The sequence below is a fragment of the Molothrus aeneus genome, chromosome 1 (assembly GCF_037042795.1).
Source record: "Molothrus aeneus isolate 106 chromosome 1, BPBGC_Maene_1.0, whole genome shotgun sequence".
Lineage (NCBI taxonomy): Eukaryota > Metazoa > Chordata > Aves > Passeriformes > Icteridae > Molothrus > Molothrus aeneus.
The window spans coordinates 25,235,607-25,253,286 of NC_089646.1; the positions used below are offsets into that span (position 1 = coordinate 25,235,607).

A 17,680-nucleotide genomic window follows, 5' to 3' on the forward strand; every position below is an offset into this window, starting at 1 on the left:
GCACAGCCTAATCTGTGGAGTCATGGCACAGTCTGCCACTGAATTGTAGGGTTAGGAGGGCATTGCTATTTCCCATACAAATGGTCATTTTAGGACACTGCTGTTGCTGCTGGGAGAGATGCTTGATTTGGGCCCTGTCAGCTCTAATGGTGTTTCATTAGGGACACATATGGGTATCTCAGTTCAGGAGATACCTTGGGTCTTAGTACACTGTCAGTGCAGTTTTCTCCTGGTCTGGAGAGCACAACAGCTCTTGGTGACAGGAGATGCCAGAATATGGTCTTTGCTTTCCTCCAATTCTGCTTGAAGGTGTGATTTGCAATGCTGCAAAGAGAATTCTGCCTGCAAGAAGCCCCTGGGAAAGCAGACTTTGCTGCTTTTCCTGTGAAGAGCCTTTTTTTCAGAAACATGGATTTTCAGGCCTGGCTGCTCTTGACCTGGGAAAGGGGAGTTGGGGGAGAAAAGAAATCATGCAGAACACATGTTCTGCAGCATCAGCAACAGATGAGGGAGAATTTGATTTTGGCTGCAGGGAAGCAGAGTAACAACTAAGCTGTCAGTATGTTGCACATGAAAAGTGTTGGATTGGGACACGTATCCAGAGCCAAGTTCTGTTGCGATATGATCGTGATTACAGATACTAAATACCATTTTTTGATGGCAGATTACTAAGGATATGTATTGGAACTGATGCTGTACGTGTTTCTTACGCTACTGCTAAGGCCAGACCCAAAGCTGCTTAAATCAGCTGAAGAGTTCTCATGGATTCCAGACAGTTTTGGATGTCAGAATCTATGCTTCATTAATGCATTCTGAGGTTGGGAATTTTCCAAAAGGTTTCAAGTGTTTTATTTTATTTGTAGCTTATTTTAGTCTTTTCCACATTTTTAATCTACATAATTGACATTATGCAATCAGAATAAAATCTTCTGGAGGTAAGGTTACACAGAGCATTGTAACATATGGCAGTGCCTGTTTTTCCATGGTAATAATAATAATGCTACAGAGAAGGGAATGCTTCTGTTCAAATTCCTCCCACCTTAGATTTTGTAACAGTTCTCTGTCCTTTTAGAACTGTGCTCTGAATATCTTCCTAACGCTTTGGACTTGAATTCAGAAGAAATAACAACATTCAGTTGTTTTACCATCCGATCCTTTAGTAAATATATGACATCTGGGCCTCTTCCTCTTGTTGGTTTCTTTCTTCAGGTTATTAAAAGATGGCATGTCAAAATTATCTGGTACTTCTTCGGTAGTTAGAGCTGAAACAGCACCAGCATTAGTACTGTCCTAAATTTGTGAAAAAATAGGTTATTCAGATGCCTATCTAAAGGAAGAGAGTGAAAGCAGATCAGTTGAAAGAGAGGTAATAACACTTGTACCTTGTCTTCTTAGTGCAACATCTAAGAGCCCTCATTCCCTTTGTGCTGCTTTAGAACAATCTGTTATTTAGTGATACAGCTTTTTATCCTTCAGTGAGCCAGGGGCAGCTGCTGTGCACTGAACATGTCCAAGGGAAATGGACCATGACTCAGGGCTATTGTTTGCCACTACATGGGAGACTGATACAGCACCCAGCTCTGAAACAATGTTGGGTAGTTCTGATTAAAATAATGTCAGTCTGTCTGGGTGGGGGAAACAGACTGATCTGGCTTAGCCCTGACTGTGCTGTTCAGTGAGTTTCCGGGGATCCTTGCCATGCCTGTGTCACTCCACCCATGGGAGGAGTCTGCAGGACTGGAGACTGCTAGGGAGCACTGCTTTTACCTGCTCAGTCTAATGCTCCTCTCTTTTCCCCATAAAAATGTTCAATTAAAATGTTTTTCATCTCTTCTACACAGACCTGTGCCAAAATCCTTTGAATCCATTTAGGGGAACATTGAGCAATTTGTGCTCTCTGAAAGGTCCAGAGTGGGAGCACCTCAGCTGACTCCTAGGCCATGCACTTGTCCTCAGGGTCTGTGACATTACCTTCTCTGCTTCTGTCTCTGGGTGAATTGAAGTCAAGACATTGCAGTTTTCTTTTATGAAGAAGTAAGAAAGAAAAAAGAAGAGCAAGAGCACCTAGTCCTTTTCCTCATGAAGAATGGTCTGGAGGAGGAACTCATGAACTAGTTGGAAAAAGCTGCTTTTCTGCTGAGGTCCAGTGGCATTTCAAAATCCCCACTGAGGAGTGTCCACAGGAGAACAAGCGTAACTGCGGTGCTCATCCATATGATCAAGAATGTCGTACGCAATGGCTGTTCATCACAAACAGATTAGCTCTAATTTTCTAGTCAGGATGACAGCACGGGCTATTCAACATCATTTTTGGGTTGCTAAACCTCAAAGAATCTGTTTCTTTCTTTTTTGATGTTATTTCCATGGAAACTGGCTAAATTGCAGGTCCAGATTACATCTTTACTGTTCACTCACTTTCATTTTGATCTGATGACATTCTTCAGGTGCCAGGAAGAGACAAAGAACAAATCAATAGTGTTCCTTGAAACAGAGTCACTCCCTGTGCTCTGCAGCCTTTACTGCCTGAGTGTAGCCACTTGTGTTCTGTCTCCCAGGGCGAGAGACTTGAAACCTGAAGATTTGTTACCTGCAGCCCTCATTTTGTGTGATAGCATTGCTCAGCCAAGCTGGAGAGGACAAGTCAGCAGATTGCTTCCTCATCTCTTCCTCACACGTGTGCAAGTAACACAGGGATGCACCAGGGAGCACAAATCTGGGAAATGTTACGCAGATGCATTAAAACTGTTGAAAATATATATAATTAGGAGTCAAGGAGAATTTCTATTAAAAGTAGGTATCAGTGTCCAGAGTGGTGAAGGCTGTGTGTGAGAATCCAGATAATAAATACTTAAGGGAGGAATGTCTCTATATATGTCAGCCTGCGATGGCCCGAACCACAAGTGTTGCTCCCATAGTTTTGGGATGTGAGTGTTGTCTTGAGTGTGGGAGATCCCTAATATTTTTTTTTTTGGGCATTTTTATCAATATACCAGGTAAAGATGCCCTCTCTTGTGACCTGGCCTGGATTCTTGGAGGTGGAACATAGGGACTGTACTTCTAGAGACCTGTTGCAAGCTCTTGCTTTAATGAAATGATAATGGTGTTCTGATGAAATAGCCTTTATCCCCCTACAAACCCTGTCGGTTTGAAAGTGAATGTTGGGGAGAGGAAACTGAAATGAGTTATGTGTATTTTCTTTTCAGAGTTTGGAAAACCTGGTCATGAATGTATGAGTAGCCCCTAGGCAGCAGTAAAATTAGAAACTGGCACTTACGTAGCAAGTCCTAATATATGCAACTGACCTTGGTGACATTACAAGAGCAATCTGCACACAGATAGAATTTTTAATGGAGTATCTATAATGCATTAGTCATTGATGCCTTTGCCTTGCATCAGGCATTCAGGTCTTATGTCCATTTTCCACTGTACTTACACTGCAGTCAAGTTACAAGGGAAAAATCTGTTATTTCTTGTTGTATTATTTTATGTCTGACCTTTTGTAATACAATTTCGTTTTGGAGAAGCCTTTCTTTATCAGTATAAAATCTTTTATCCTGATAAATATTACTATAGATCATAAGTTGAGGGAAATGAGTGCATTACAGTTTTTGCATTACAGTTTTTCATTCTTTTTGTATGCACGGGGTGTTGAGATTTATTCTTTTTCATTCTGAAATTACAAGAGTGCAGCATATGCTCTTGTGTGTCTGTCCAGAGAGTGAGTTAACATTGGTAATAGAATGGGCGAGTTTACTAAGGACAGGAGGTAGAATAATTATTTAGCTTTAATAGATCTATTTCTGAACTAATTCAGTAACTTGTTAGTTTATATGAGTGATTCATTGGCAGAGGTTGCTATTGTTGCAGAAAGAATTGTGTATATTGACAAGAGCTGATTATATAGCTAGTTTTGGCTGAACCTGGTAGTATTATCATCTCTATATCCTCAGAATTTACATTCAGAAGAAATGTGGGGGGGTTTAATTTTGACAACTATCATTTTCCAGCATGTCTTCATGAAGACTTGCTTGCTTAGGGAAGGAGCACTTATCTTTGCTCTAGCCTCTGCTGGTGAGAGCAATGCATAATCTAGTATTCATACTACAGGAAAAGGTGCTGAAGAGCCACTTGTGTGTTCCTGATTCTGTCACGGATTCTGGCAGGTTTCTTGCATATAAGATGTGGCTTCCTGAGTGTGGAAAAAGAAAGTAAAAGTAAGAGACAGGGAAGGAGCAGGCATTTTTGAAAATATTGGGCCTGATATGTCAGTTTCTGCATTTCTAAACTGAAGGATTCTGAATATTTCACAAGACTCTTTAAAGGCTCTGTGAGTGTTTTAAAGGTGTTTTAGAGCTGGTTGCATGGGAAACTGCACTGCAGTGCAAGGAGCAACATTTTCACTTCAGACCACACCTCTGGAACGTTTGTACATTAGGTGATGGCCTCATCTGAGAGATTGACATAGATCTGATTTTCTCAGATGTATTATTAGCCTTCTCCCCAGGAATTTTATTTGGAGGAAAAGAAAAAGGATTTGTTTGTCCCAGGTGCCCTCAGAGTGTGTCAGAGCTGGGTGTCAGTGTGCCATTTGCTGTCATATGCACTCTGTATTCTCCTGCCCAGAGCATGTGTGCAGGATGGGTTACTGTCTGTCTCAGGAGTGTGTGAAGGGATAAACTCTTCAGTAGAGTTCATGGCAAGTGCTCAGTTTGCCTTATCATAAAAACATAAATAAATAGTGCCTGCAGATTTTACAAATTATTGTGAATCCATCAACCTAAATTAAAGAGTTAGAATTTTTCAGAAAAAGCAAAAAAACCCCCAACCTCATGTTTAGTTAATCAATATGTGACAGAGAATCCAGCTTCTTTCCTCTGTTTAACAATAATATGTGGTTTTATTAAATTGCCTGCCCTGTCTCAGTTTGACATACAAACCTTGTTTGACATATGGTGGCTGTTGCTTGCACCTGGAGGTTGAATGTACAATGTAGAGCATGTAACTAAGGAGATGGGGTTTTGTTCATCCTTTCAGTTAATTCTGTGTGTTCTTTTCTTCCCTCCCCTTCGTGCTGCACGGCTGATTACCACCCTAGGACCTTGCAATGGGACACAGACCCCTCAGTGCTGCAACTCCAGTCTGACTCTGAACTTGGGTATATGTCAGCTCTTTTTGTTATCCTTTCTTTGCAAGAATTATGTTGAAAATGCTTCCTAGTTGAGCTGGTTGGATGTGATTTTCATTTGCTTTTTTGACTCAAAAAGACCATAATTTAAGTTTCATTTTTTTAGTTTCATAAATAAGAAGCTTCAGCAAAGTCATATTTGTAGGAAAAAACCCCAGCTATTTAAACAAGCTTATGAAAAGATAAATTGCTATTTCTGTTGCCTGAAACACAATACAAATAACTATTTCATTTCAGATGAAATGTTATTATTGTGGCATCTATGTGCATGTATAGTTACATTGATCTTGTTTGTACCTGTTGATTCAGACTGTTCTCTCTGAATCATTTGCAAGATACTTCCCCCCTCCTTTCTGCTGGCTATAGTTATTTTGTTTCCACATGCAGTTACAATGTCCCCTTTTCCCTTAGGAGCTGTGTATGTGTTTAAAATTGTACACTTAAATATGATCATAGTCCAAGAGTAAGTGCCATCTTAGTTGAGTTCAGGTCTATGAAGCTTTTTAAAAAATTTAACAGGGCTAAAATTAGTATTTTATAGTTTGGGATGGAACTTCTTTACCCCAAAAAGTGAAAAAAAATAGTAAATTTAAATTATGTAGAAATGCTTGCCTGCAGAGGTATTTAGGATAACCTGTTTGTCTAAAAGGGTGGGTAGCAGTACCTCAAGCTCTTCAGAGCATGAATCATAGGTAAAACCTAATCACTGCTATGAAAAATTTGCTCTACCAGTGAACTTAACAGGGTTGTCTGTTTTGAGTCTCCAGGCAACTCTCTCGTGCTTTTGCCGCTTCATTCACCATTCTGTCAAAAAAACAACAGCTTCCCTTTAGCTGATTGACAGTGCTCCCAGCTGCAGTTAGGTGTGTTAGGTCTATTCACCTGGAAAGATCCAGAAGGAAAGTATCCAGAGAGTTTTCTAAACAGAAGTATTTCTCCATATCTAGAACTCCTAGGAATGTTTGTAGTTTACACGAGTGTGACTTCAAATAGGTCACACATCTACAACTTTACCTGGGCTGTACCAAAAAGGTAGAGTTTTTTGAGCTATTTTAACCTACAAAAACTTTATAGAAATCCCAGCGCCTTTTTTTACAGAAGTTTGAATTAAAAGATGAGGACTCCTAAGACCAAGGTTTCTCAAACAGCTATGCAAAGCAAGTTCCTTTATCTGACTCATGAAAAGATAAGTCTGTATGTAGAGACTTCAATCAATTACTAGCAGCCAGTGCAGAGACAGAAAAGAAGCATGCCAAAGAGCAAATCCGCAGGCATACATTTTAATGGAAGTCCTGTTCCTTTTGAAAGAAAACTGTCTTCAAACCCAAGGCAGAGTTAACCTTCCTCTAGTGTCCTGAGACTAGAGCAAAAAAAACCCCAACAAAACCAATGCAAAAGAAATCCTGCAGTCATCAATTAAATGATGTGTGTCTCAAAACATTTCTAGCAGATGCATCTTTCTTATGATACCTTTGGACAGAAGAATCAGTTTTCATGCATGGGTTTTATTCACTACTGACATCCCATTAGCAGTTTGGAAAGGAATCATTCAAAGCTTATGTGCTCTCTAGGACGAATATTTATTGAATTTATGAGAATTATGAGCACCTCAGATGAAAAATGAGGATGGGAAAACAATAGACCTTTTAGTGTTGCCCTAAAAAGAAATAAAGACTTGAACATTACTGCACATATTTGGTAAAGTCCAGATATTGAAAGGAAGCTCCAGTTGTCCCTGAGTGCTTGGGACCAAAGGCTAGGCCAACTTTTAGAAACATGAGAACAATTAGAGGTGGCTTGACACAGGCAATCGGCAATCAATAGATCAAGATCACATTCCTTCAGATGAGGAAGGACCTCTGAGTCGTCACCAGTAATCACAGAATATGGGTGGCACTAGGCATTTGTAGAGGCACCAGCAGTTACTGAATTGGAAGTGTTTCAGATGAGGAATTCCATGCATTGTCTCAGCACAGTGCTGTGGGAAGTAGCTCTCTTCTGGGACACAGTGGGCACAGGTTCAATTCACCCAACCAGCAGTTACATCCAGCTCTCCTTTAGGGTCATGTTCCCCCCCATCCTCAGGCAGTCCAGGAGATACAGAGTGACCTCATGTGAAACTGTTTTAGAATTAGGTGAGGTTCTAATTAGGTCTAGATTGACACATAATTAATTAGGGATTATGCTTAACCAAGACCACTGTCAAGAGACTCTTTCAATGAACCTCAGTAAATGGAAAGAGTAGCCTGGGACAGCAGGGGACTGGTTGCACAGGGAAATCAAACTGACCAAGAAGGCAACAGAGATTGCACACCTGGTGCTGAGGGAGGGAAAAGCACATGAGAGTTTGCTGGGGTGAGATATTTATTACAGATTGAATTCACACAGACTGTAAGTTAAAGCAGCTACAAAATGTAAAACTACTAAAATTTTTGCCAGGTGAAGAAACTTTTCTGCCCCCAGTAATGAGGTAGAAGTTTTTCTGTAGAGTTTTTAGACAATTGTAGATTTTGTTCATATTGGCAAAGTCAGAGATGGTTGTAAGGAGGGAGACTTGTTAATTTCTCTTCTTTGAAAAGAGGAAAGACTCAGAGCTACAACTGTTTCTGCTCTAGTGGTTTGTTACACAACCCAGCTGATTTGTACCTATTACCTACTGAATCTAATTGCAGTCAGCTTAATAACAACCCAGGCAGTAAAACAGATTAGAAAAAAAATATGACTGATGCAGCTGAAAAGTTCAGTAGGTGTTATCCAATGATGACAGTTTCCTTTTTAGACTCCCATTTCCTTTCAGACATGAATCTTAATTGAATACCTAAACCACTGTAAATTAATTAGGTCAAAACCCCTATGACTTCTGTTCTTCTGACAACCTGGAAAATGAAGAGGATATGGATAACGTATAAGAATTTTCTGTTTTTCCAAATTATTCTCTTCAATAATGTGGCAAGTTGAGAAACATTGTGTCCAGGAATTTATTTCCCCATAAATGCTCAAGCATGCTCACACTTGTTGATTCAGGTAACTGGCCTTATTTAGTTCATTTGTTTATTGTGTTTGCATTATTTCTCTGCTGAAAGTTGGCATTTTTTCTGGTAAAACATTTCCAAGTAACCATTTTATTGTTCTTCACTCCTTGCAAACAGTCAGCTAATATGCAGGAAATAAACTGATTTTTTCCCCCATTGCTGAGTGAACTGCACAACTAAAAGTGTTCATGGCCATGCTCAACTGCATCTCTTCTTTTTCTCTTACCCACTTACAGTTAGTTTGTTTCACTGATTTATTTAATATGGTTTATTTAAAGCAAGGGAAGTAGACAAAATAGAAGGCTATAGTTGCCCTGCTCCAATTGTATTGTAGCTCTCCTGCAGCTCTTGCATTAGGACTCCACTAATCATAAACCTACTTCAAGGCCACTATTAATGGTACCTGTGAAAGGCAGAATCTCCTTCTTTATGGAAATGACACACCTTGCCAGTTAAAGACTCTGTTACTGCTCCCAGCTGAACATTTGGCAGTCTAATTCATCCTGGTTTAAACCTTCTGTACCCTTTCCACAGCTGTTTGTCCCAGGCTGAGGATGAGCTCCTTTTAGCAGACAGAATATCACAGTAATGATGGTATGAAAGAAAATTTTGTTGCATGTTAAGAGGGACACAAGCAGGCCATTTCTCTCTCCCATTTGCAGTCCCTCTCAGCAGCATGATCTAGAGGTTCAACAATTGGACTTTACTATGGCAAATGGTTCCCAGGCTAATTTTCTTCACTGCAGTGAGGTACCTCTCATGCATACTGTGTTGTATTTCACCTTTACAAACACTGAAGTATTTTTATCCTGTCCATAGCAGCAAGCATTTGTTCTTGGTGCTGATTTACATTTACCATGACTGACCTTTTGATGTTGTGTATTTCACCTTAGACGCAGACTGCACAAACTAGGGGTGTCAAAGATTACCCAGGTCGATTTCTTACCTCGGGAGGTGGTATCGTACTCCAAGGAGACACAGACACCTCTGGCCACACATCAATCTGAAGGTAAGGTTTATGTTTTTTTAAAACAGCCATTTTAATAGAAAATTTGCATCCAAGTTAAAGAATGTAATAAAAATAATAGTAAGTCATAACATAGTTACTTATCATGTGTTTTCTGCAAGGCAGCTATTGTTTATGTGATTAATGTCTGTTCTGATGTGAATAATTATTAAAATCACTTTAAATACAGGTGGAACCAAACTACTTCTGACTTACAATGGGTTGTGCTTAGATAGCAGTTTAATGGGAACATTTTTAAAAATAAATCATTATTAATATAATTAAAATTGTTCTTTATTCCTTTTTTTATGCTTTCTCAAGGAAGTTATAAATTCTGTGCTTTGTAAAGAGGCAGTGTTGGAATGTTGCCCTCAGTTGTTTGGTCAGGGTAATTGTGTCCCCCTGCTGTAGGTGAAGCTTAGGGAGAAGTTGCAGTTTAGCTCCATATACTGAAAAAGGAGGTTTGCATACTTTGATGTGGACAGTCTTTCTTTCTTTCTCTCTTCTGACATCATGCTGGCATCTGTACTCATGGAGCTGTTTGTTGGCTGTTTGGCTCTCTTGTTGATAAATAAATACACAGAGTGGCAGAGGTTTGCTGCTCTGCCATTGTTGCACTGCAGAATGCTGATGGCAGGTCAGTGGAACCATGTAAACCGATTGCAAAACAGTACATTAGCCTGATGTTGTCTGTGCACTAGAACAAAGCAGATAGAGAGGAAAAACTCATAGCAGTCTTGACCATAATTTTTGCTGTTTACAACGAAGAAAAGTTCAACAACTGAGTAATTTTCTGCAGAAGATAGTGTAGAACTTTACCAGGCCTCATTCAGAGAAGAAAGATACTCAAGTAGGTTCAGAAGGTGGTGGTGGTAAATCTGTCTAAATATAAGGTACTGTCAGGGAAAATAGAGTGATAAATGTAGCCAGTTGTTGTTGGGTTTTTTTATAACTGGGTAACCAGGTCTGCCTTAGAAAGCAGAAATAGAAACTGCTGAGCTGGATGCTCAGATTCTGCTTTTCTGGAGCACAAGTTGACCTTGGTTATCTGTCATCTGAAATAGTGCCTTCAAACACAGACAGCTCTTTTGCTGGGATGATACTCCTTGAGCGGTGTGTCCAGAGAGCTTTGCCTGCTCATAGGGAGAAGCTGTCTCAGAAGCCTCCCTGGGTCAGTCCAGCTCATCTCTGCTTGTTTCTCTGTGGGCTGCTGAAGCCTCAAGAAAATGGGTTTTACCCCTGAGTCTTTGTCTTCTTTGCTTAGGACCAGTTGATGCTCAACCCTGGAGCATTATCATGAGTTCATTGTTAGATCAGATGGAGAGGGTGTCCTTCCTCTCTGACACGTGGCCTTTATCCAATGCAAGAACCTATGGATATGGGGAATTTAAGACTTGGCTTTGTGTTTGCCTCCCTCAGACCTATGACTCTAGCACTCATGAGCTGACCTGCCTTTGACTGTTACAGAAAAAAGAAAAATAAGCTCTCTACTCCATCTGGAAGTAGGCTGGAATGAAAAGGACAGGCTCACTTAAGGAAGCATCTTCTTTTAGTACGATCTTGCTTTTTTCCCAATGAGCTCTTCAACTATTAAAAAATCTTTTTCTTGCTAGACAAGAGGACTATCTCCAACCCTTCAAGGAAAAAACCCCAAACAACAGTGTGATGCCATGGAGCCTGGCAGTCAGGACAATGAGCAGAGAGGCAGTGTGGTTTGAATTGGTCCTCCCAGCACAGAGGAAAGTCACTTGTTCCTCATTTGTGTGGAAGAAGATAAGTGCAAACATAAAACATCATGCACTTTAAACTGCCTGAGCCAAAACTGTGATGGAAGGGGTCAAGTATGTGGGTTTGGTGAATATTTCCTATTCTCTGTCATCACAGCCAAGGAAAACATCAACAGTAGTGGTGTTTTACATATTAAAACACAGAGGAAATATCACCCAATCTCTTCCTTCAGATGTGTGAGGGAGAGAAAGTGTAACTTACATTTCCTTTCCAATCTGCTGCTGGGGAATTCTCTGCATGTATCTTGGATATGATTGTGGCTGTGCATCAGTAAAGGAGATTCAGGAAAGTGTGTTTATTCTGTTGAGAGGCTATTTAACTGGTAATTCTCTAGGGGGTAAATAAACACTGTGATTTTGGTCTCCCAGGTCTGATGGAAATGAATTCTCAGGTTTCCAATCTCCCAAGCCTCTTTATGAATGCTGAGCCCTTCATGCTGTCAGTCTAAACATGAACAGAAGAGAGAGATTCCTCAGGAGAGCAGCTTAGAGAAATCTCTACACTGTTTCTATGCATTCATGTAATAAAATATAGCCATTATCTTTTCAAGATAAATTGTTCAGCCATTACTATGGCTATGGGCTCAGTTATTTAGCATCTGAACCCTTAGAGTTTGAGAATAGAAAACAAGAAACTTGGATTAGTCTGATTCAGTGTTTGGAATTCACTTTTCACTGACTGCCTTAAATACTGGAAATGTGAAAATGCAGAATTTTAGGATGAGATTGTCCCATGCTTCCTTCTTGTTTGGAAGACAACTAATGAAGGGTACAGCTGATTGAAAAGATGGGTGAAAAGAGGACTTTGACTCCATTTAAAGTTCTTGAGTCTTTTCAAAATATCCTCATCAGATTTTCTGCATTTGCTTCTCTAGAGAGTAAGAAAGAAACTCTGAGGTACTTTAAACCTACTGCTGTTCTGGAGCTCAATGGATGTTCTTTGTGGTAATGGCTATTGCCCACCAAACCTAATAAAACTGGAAAAGGAGGAAGGGTTCACTCTGGTAAGTCCATGTGGTGCCAGAGAGCCAGATGCTATGTGCACTGAAGTCTCAGCTTGTCAGCTGCTAATTTTAGAAGAAATAGTGTGGCATTATTCTTCATTGTATAAAAAACAGATTAACTCCTCTTTTCAGAGCAGGTAATTTGCCTTATTTCAGAGGAATAATGACATGTCATTTCTCCTACCTTCTCTATTATTTAGGGAGATGTGTATATGCATCATTCAATCCTTTGATCACAAGAACTTAATTCTTTTGCTTTATTTAGGTCACAGTCAGCTTCAGCCTTTTCTTTTCTTCCTTGCAGGATGACTTCAAAAACACACAGATCTTGGCTCTGGAGCCTGAGAAAAAAACATGTTCTTTATTTTCCCCTTCCTCCTGCTATAATTGAACTTGAATTCAGGTATTTGTAGGCATTGAGAGACATTTTACTAGTGCTGTTTTTTCCATTCTGGAGTTGATTAAGACCTAGGCCATGCCAAATATTTTTTGAGAGTTCTCTGAGACACTTCCTTCATTGTGCAGAGGCTGTCACATCATCTCAGGAGCGGCAGCCCCACGTAGCCTTCAATGGTTGGACCCTCCAGTGCACTGCAGACGTGTTGTTTGTTAAAAGTGCACCTAGGAGGAAACAGAAAAGCCATGGCCTGGCCTTTTGGTAAGCCCAGGATGGGTCCCTCACTGCTGTGCAGCAGTGGACCGAGCTCTGTATGACTGCCTGCAATCCACCTTTTCCAACAGGAAATCAGTCTGCACATTCAGGCTCTGCTAGATGCCTGCCTCATCTCCAGCTTACTGTTCTGCTCTTTAATGGGCCAGGAGGTAAAATCTCAGAGAAGGGAGGTACTCTTCTGATCTGGGTCCCCTCAGAAACTGAGGGCTGCAAGAAGGAGAAATTCTGTAATCTTTCTGGCTTTGCTGTCCAGTGTCAGGAGTGTTGTTATTCCTCTTTTGCAAAGTAGAAACTACTTCATCAATAAAATGAGATGTTCTCACTTTCTGCCTTGACACTGTCACTGCAAATATGTTAGTCAGAAGTGCATTCCTGAAAGAGTAGGTCCTGTGTACAAGAGAAGATCTGGCTTTCTAAAACAATGGAAGTCGTGTTCACTTCATCAGTTCATCATCTTCAACAGATATTTTTTCATGGGAGAAAAACAAATGATCTGCCATACTCACCTCCTGAGCAGGGTAACCTCATCCTGCCTCACAAATGTAGCCCAGTTCAGGCAAAGAACACAACTGAGACCAGTGATCCATCTGTTTATCTAGATTTTCAAACACTAAGGGTATTTTGACTATTAGAGAAAAAAAGAAACCTCTCTACTCCATCTAGAAGTAGGCTGGAATGAAGTGGCAAAATGGAGGTGGAGCTCCAGAGGCTGGGTTGGGTTCTCTGTGTGTCTGACAGTGAGGGAAGAGAGGGGAATTCTCTCACAGTCGGGCTCATGAGGCGCATGAGCCTGTCTGCGTGTGATACCAAATGTTGAGTGATTTCTGTCGGGTGAACCAAAACTCTCTGGTGCCACTGACTGCATTGACTAGTTCTTCACTGCCAAACTTGGTAAGAAGAGAGCATTTTATAGCCATATTGATTTAGGTTTGTCATTATGGAGTAAAATGGGTATGTCTTACAGAGTGATACATTGGCATCATGTGAGGCCTGTGGCCTACTTTGAGTTTTGGTAATTGGATGGGAAGTTATCTGTGACTAGGACTGACAAGCTCCAATGCTGTGAAAGCAAGTCAGGCCTCTGGAATTTTATCTTTTCCATGATAAAATCTGTAGATATTATGGAATTTATTTATACTTTGACTGTCAAGGTCCAAGATTTCCAGGTTTAATCAGTGAGCAGATCTGTCTCTGTACATGCTTTAGGATGCTGTGCAGCAGCCCTCTAGCCCAGCAAACTCTGCCCCAGTCCTGCTGTGCCTGGCTGTGCCTGACTTAGCTCAGCTCTAGCTTTGTGGATGCATGCTGTACTTTGGAAAAGCCAGTCCCAGAACTAAGTGAGATCATACTTGAGCTTTCCCATGGGCAATCTGGCTAGAGCTCGTGGATCAGAAGCTGGGGTTTAAGTTAAAGAGCTTACTTTGGCTTTTCCCTTCCAGAGAATTGTAAGCTCAGCTCCAGTCTCAAAAGGACAAGTCTGGACCCAAGAATAGCTTTGAATGTCTCATTTAATGGGAAATGCAGGTGCACATTTGTGCATTACCATGCATGCAACATAGGTGTCAGGATCCATGATAATGTGTGATGGAAATTGGACATAACTAGGGAGAAAGCAAAGGCCTTCTGATGTAACAAAAGGAGGTGCTGAAAAGAAAAACTAGGATAGAATTCATTATTAAAAAGAATAGATAACCTAAGGATGAATCAGTGTTAAAGCAGAGAAACTTTTTTAAAGAAACAGAGCCTTGGGATTTGTACTAATAGGCACTAATTTTGTAATAATGTTTTGTAACTTTTAAAAATACTGTGCTCCATCCTAAGCAGTACCATGTATTGCTAGGTGTTCTTAGTTATAAAGGTATATAAAACCCCAGTTTGCCTTTTCTTCTCAGACTGCAGTCCATCAGAGTTGTACTGTGGATCTCAATAGCTGGCATAAGAACTCTGATTCAAGGTGGCTTTGTTTGATTAAATCAACAAAGCTTAATTTGTACTGTTGTACCAGACTGTACAAAATGGGATGAGACTAGAATGAAGCGGTGCAAAGATTTGAGGCATTGCATTGTATAGCAGTCTTTCAATAATTCCTCTTTCTTCCTGTCACAAATGCATCACCTTTTCTAAATAAAAAGCTTTTCAAGGTGGATTTTTTTTTTTTTTAATTTAGTTTTGACATAAAAATCTTTCAAAGGCATTCAGGCAGCGCTCTCTGGTGGTGCAGCGGTGAAGCGCCGCGCCTGAGGAACGCCGGCAGGGAGGGATGCGGGAATGCAGGAGGGACCTGCGGGAAAACACTCGCCTGATCTTTTGCCTGAGGCAAGAATTATATTTGACAGAAGGTGCTTGAGTTGTATGACTGAGATGTGTGAATGCAAGTGCTGATGAAAGAAGTGCGAGAAGAGACCAAGGCATTATACAGAAATTGAGGGAAAAATTATATTATTTAGAAATGTTAAAAAGCCTTGAAAAATCAGCCATAGGTATTCAGAGCAATAATACACTGGTGAAATGAGGTGCAAACCTTTGTTATTGTCAGTCCCTTCCGAAGTACAATTAGTAAAGTACAATTTGTTAAGGTACATGTATTCCAGAACAGCCACAGCAGGCAGCTACCAGGTGTGGTGGGTCTGTATTCCACTCCTTGCAAGCTACAGACATTGGATGTATACCTCTGAAGGCTTTCTTCACCTCCTGGCTCATGGTAATTTTATGTGGTACAGAATTAGAATAAGGACTAGGCTTTAGAAATTAGTTTCTCTGGTTTCTGTTGTGCAGAAAAATATATTTGACACTTGTAAGGATTTCTTCTAGGAGGAAGAATGAAGAGGCCACAGTCTGGTCATGGATACTTTGGTGTTTAAGTGCAGAAAGGGACATCAAACGTCTGTTTTCATAAAATACATAGCAGACTTTGGCTCAAACAGGATTTCTGCAAGACAGTCCCAGTCCATTTGTAAAAGGTGGCCTAATAGTACATTAATCAGCAGTCACTGCTTCAGTATTTGCTCCCTTCCCTGTTTCTCTTTCCAGGTTTTCTCTAAAGACTTCTGGAAAAGGGCTTTTCTCAAGATGGTTCTCAGATAGTCTTATGCAGAGAGCCCTTTTAATGCTAAACTGTTTTGAACAAGCAGATCTGACAATTTATTAAGCATCAGTAATTCTCAGGGAATTATCTACTAAGAACTGGTTTAACAGAGAAGATTGCCTCTAGTCACACACAGTTGGAGGTCTGAAGAAGGAAAACTCTTTAGAGATCTTGGACTTTTTCTTGATCATTTCATTACACAGGGATCAAGTTACTTGACTCTTTGCAGCTCCTACACAATCTTGACAAAATTTTGGGCGGGTCTCCTGAAAACCGGGCACACACACACATAGGAGTTTCCTGCTCCAAAGTGTCCCTGACCTTCTGCAGACTCTGGTTCCTTTTGCACAAGGTGCCTCTGCATTAAATGCAAGCCAAGAAAGCATACCTGGGAATTCTTTATGAGGGTGAGGAGAGAACAACAGACGCTGTCACAGCTGAACCATGCCTTCTCTAAACCATTCAGGCAACAAAAGATGAGGAACAAACCAAAGCTTAACTGCCTTCTTGATGAAACAAGGAACCAGTTTTTGGCCTGTGCTGCCTAGGAGGGGAGTGTTGTGCAGTTTTGTTCTCTGCATGGAAACAATACTGCTTCAGAGCCTTTGCAGCCATCATGGAGAAGGACCACGCTGTACCACCCTTCCTTGCACCTTCCTGATCCTCATGGGTCTTTGTGCTTTTAACCAGGTGGATCCCATCCTCCACCCAAGAGATGGGAAGCTGTTCTCTCCTAGAATAATCCCAAAAGCACTGTAGTCAGTCTCCTTGTGTGGAAACCAGTCTGCTCCTTTAGTTGCAGTGGGAAATAATGTGATTGAATGAGATCCTGGTACATCTGGTGTCGTTTGATGCAAAACAAGAGGGCTGATGTTAAGAGCCCTGACCTCAGACTCCTTTAACTAGCTGCAAGTCATCTCACAGTGCCTTTGACCCATCTCTGTGTCCTGACATCTGAAACCAGCAGTGATCCATGAATTCAGAGAGAAGCCCTGTAACACCTGTATGCAAATTGAATTCTTTGTTGGCTGGAAATGAAAACCTTCCTCTAAGTCTTTCTTCTCTGCAAAAGATCCCGGCCATGTTTTACACATGAACAACTGCTGTATTGAGCTGATTTGTTAAATGTTCCCCTTAAGCCACAAAATATTTCTAAACTTATTTGCAAATATATGACTATTAGTATGTTGCAACTTAGCTTTAACATGAGAACAAGGAAATTGTTCCAGTAATGAGCAGCACCATGATTTCCCCAGTCAACAGTCAGTGGAATGACAGTGGCCAATTTTCCTCTTTTTGCTGTTTTCATATGTTCCTAGTTATCACTTTATGTATAATTTCAGCAGTGTTTGAATATTCTTTGAATTACCAGTATGTATACATATTACAATGCTCAAATGAGAAGGTTCAGACCTAAAAATGTAAAAAGGGTGAAATTTGGGTTAACAGTGCTTCCAACAGAACAATGAAGACATGCCTTTTTGTTTTCTTCAGAAACAAAGCACGCTTTTTCCTGCCATTCCTGTAATTCCTTCTTTAGACTAATGGGTGATGCCTATTCAGTATATACAAGAATAATACCCAGCACCTTCTATTATGTCTTTAGTAACCTTTGGCAAATTCTGGCTTTGTAACGTGGACCAATCTCCACTAGAATTTAAGACAAGATTAAGAAAAATGTGCATTGTAGAAGTAGCAGTTATTAATCCTCAGTGCTCTAATTAGCACTTAATCTTTCTAATCCTGTAAGTAGATACAAAATCAGGGCTGAAATAGACACAGGCCATAATGTGGAAAGGCCTTCATTAGTGGTGTTAAAAAGATGTACAGAAAACTGCTTGGTTACTTCACACTTCTCAATTTGATCCTTGGCACTTGGACTCTAAGAGATGAAAAAGATTCACGTGC

At 40.5% G+C, this 17,680-nt stretch overlaps 1 protein-coding gene across 4 annotated transcripts in view; it reads left to right on the top strand.

Annotated features, from left to right (window-relative positions):
* The window catches only part of DYNC1I1 (dynein cytoplasmic 1 intermediate chain 1), a 186,490-nt gene that overhangs the window by 34,525 nt on the left and 134,285 nt on the right, over positions 1 to 17,680 (top strand). For all 4 annotated transcript variants that reach the window (XM_066553538.1, XM_066553547.1, XM_066553556.1 and 1 more), the window contains exons 5-6: positions 5,096 to 5,155; positions 9,111 to 9,226. In XM_066553538.1, coding sequence (XP_066409635.1) covers positions 5,096 to 5,155; positions 9,111 to 9,226 — 176 coding nt within the window. The remainder of the gene's footprint in view (positions 1 to 5,095; positions 5,156 to 9,110; positions 9,227 to 17,680) is intronic.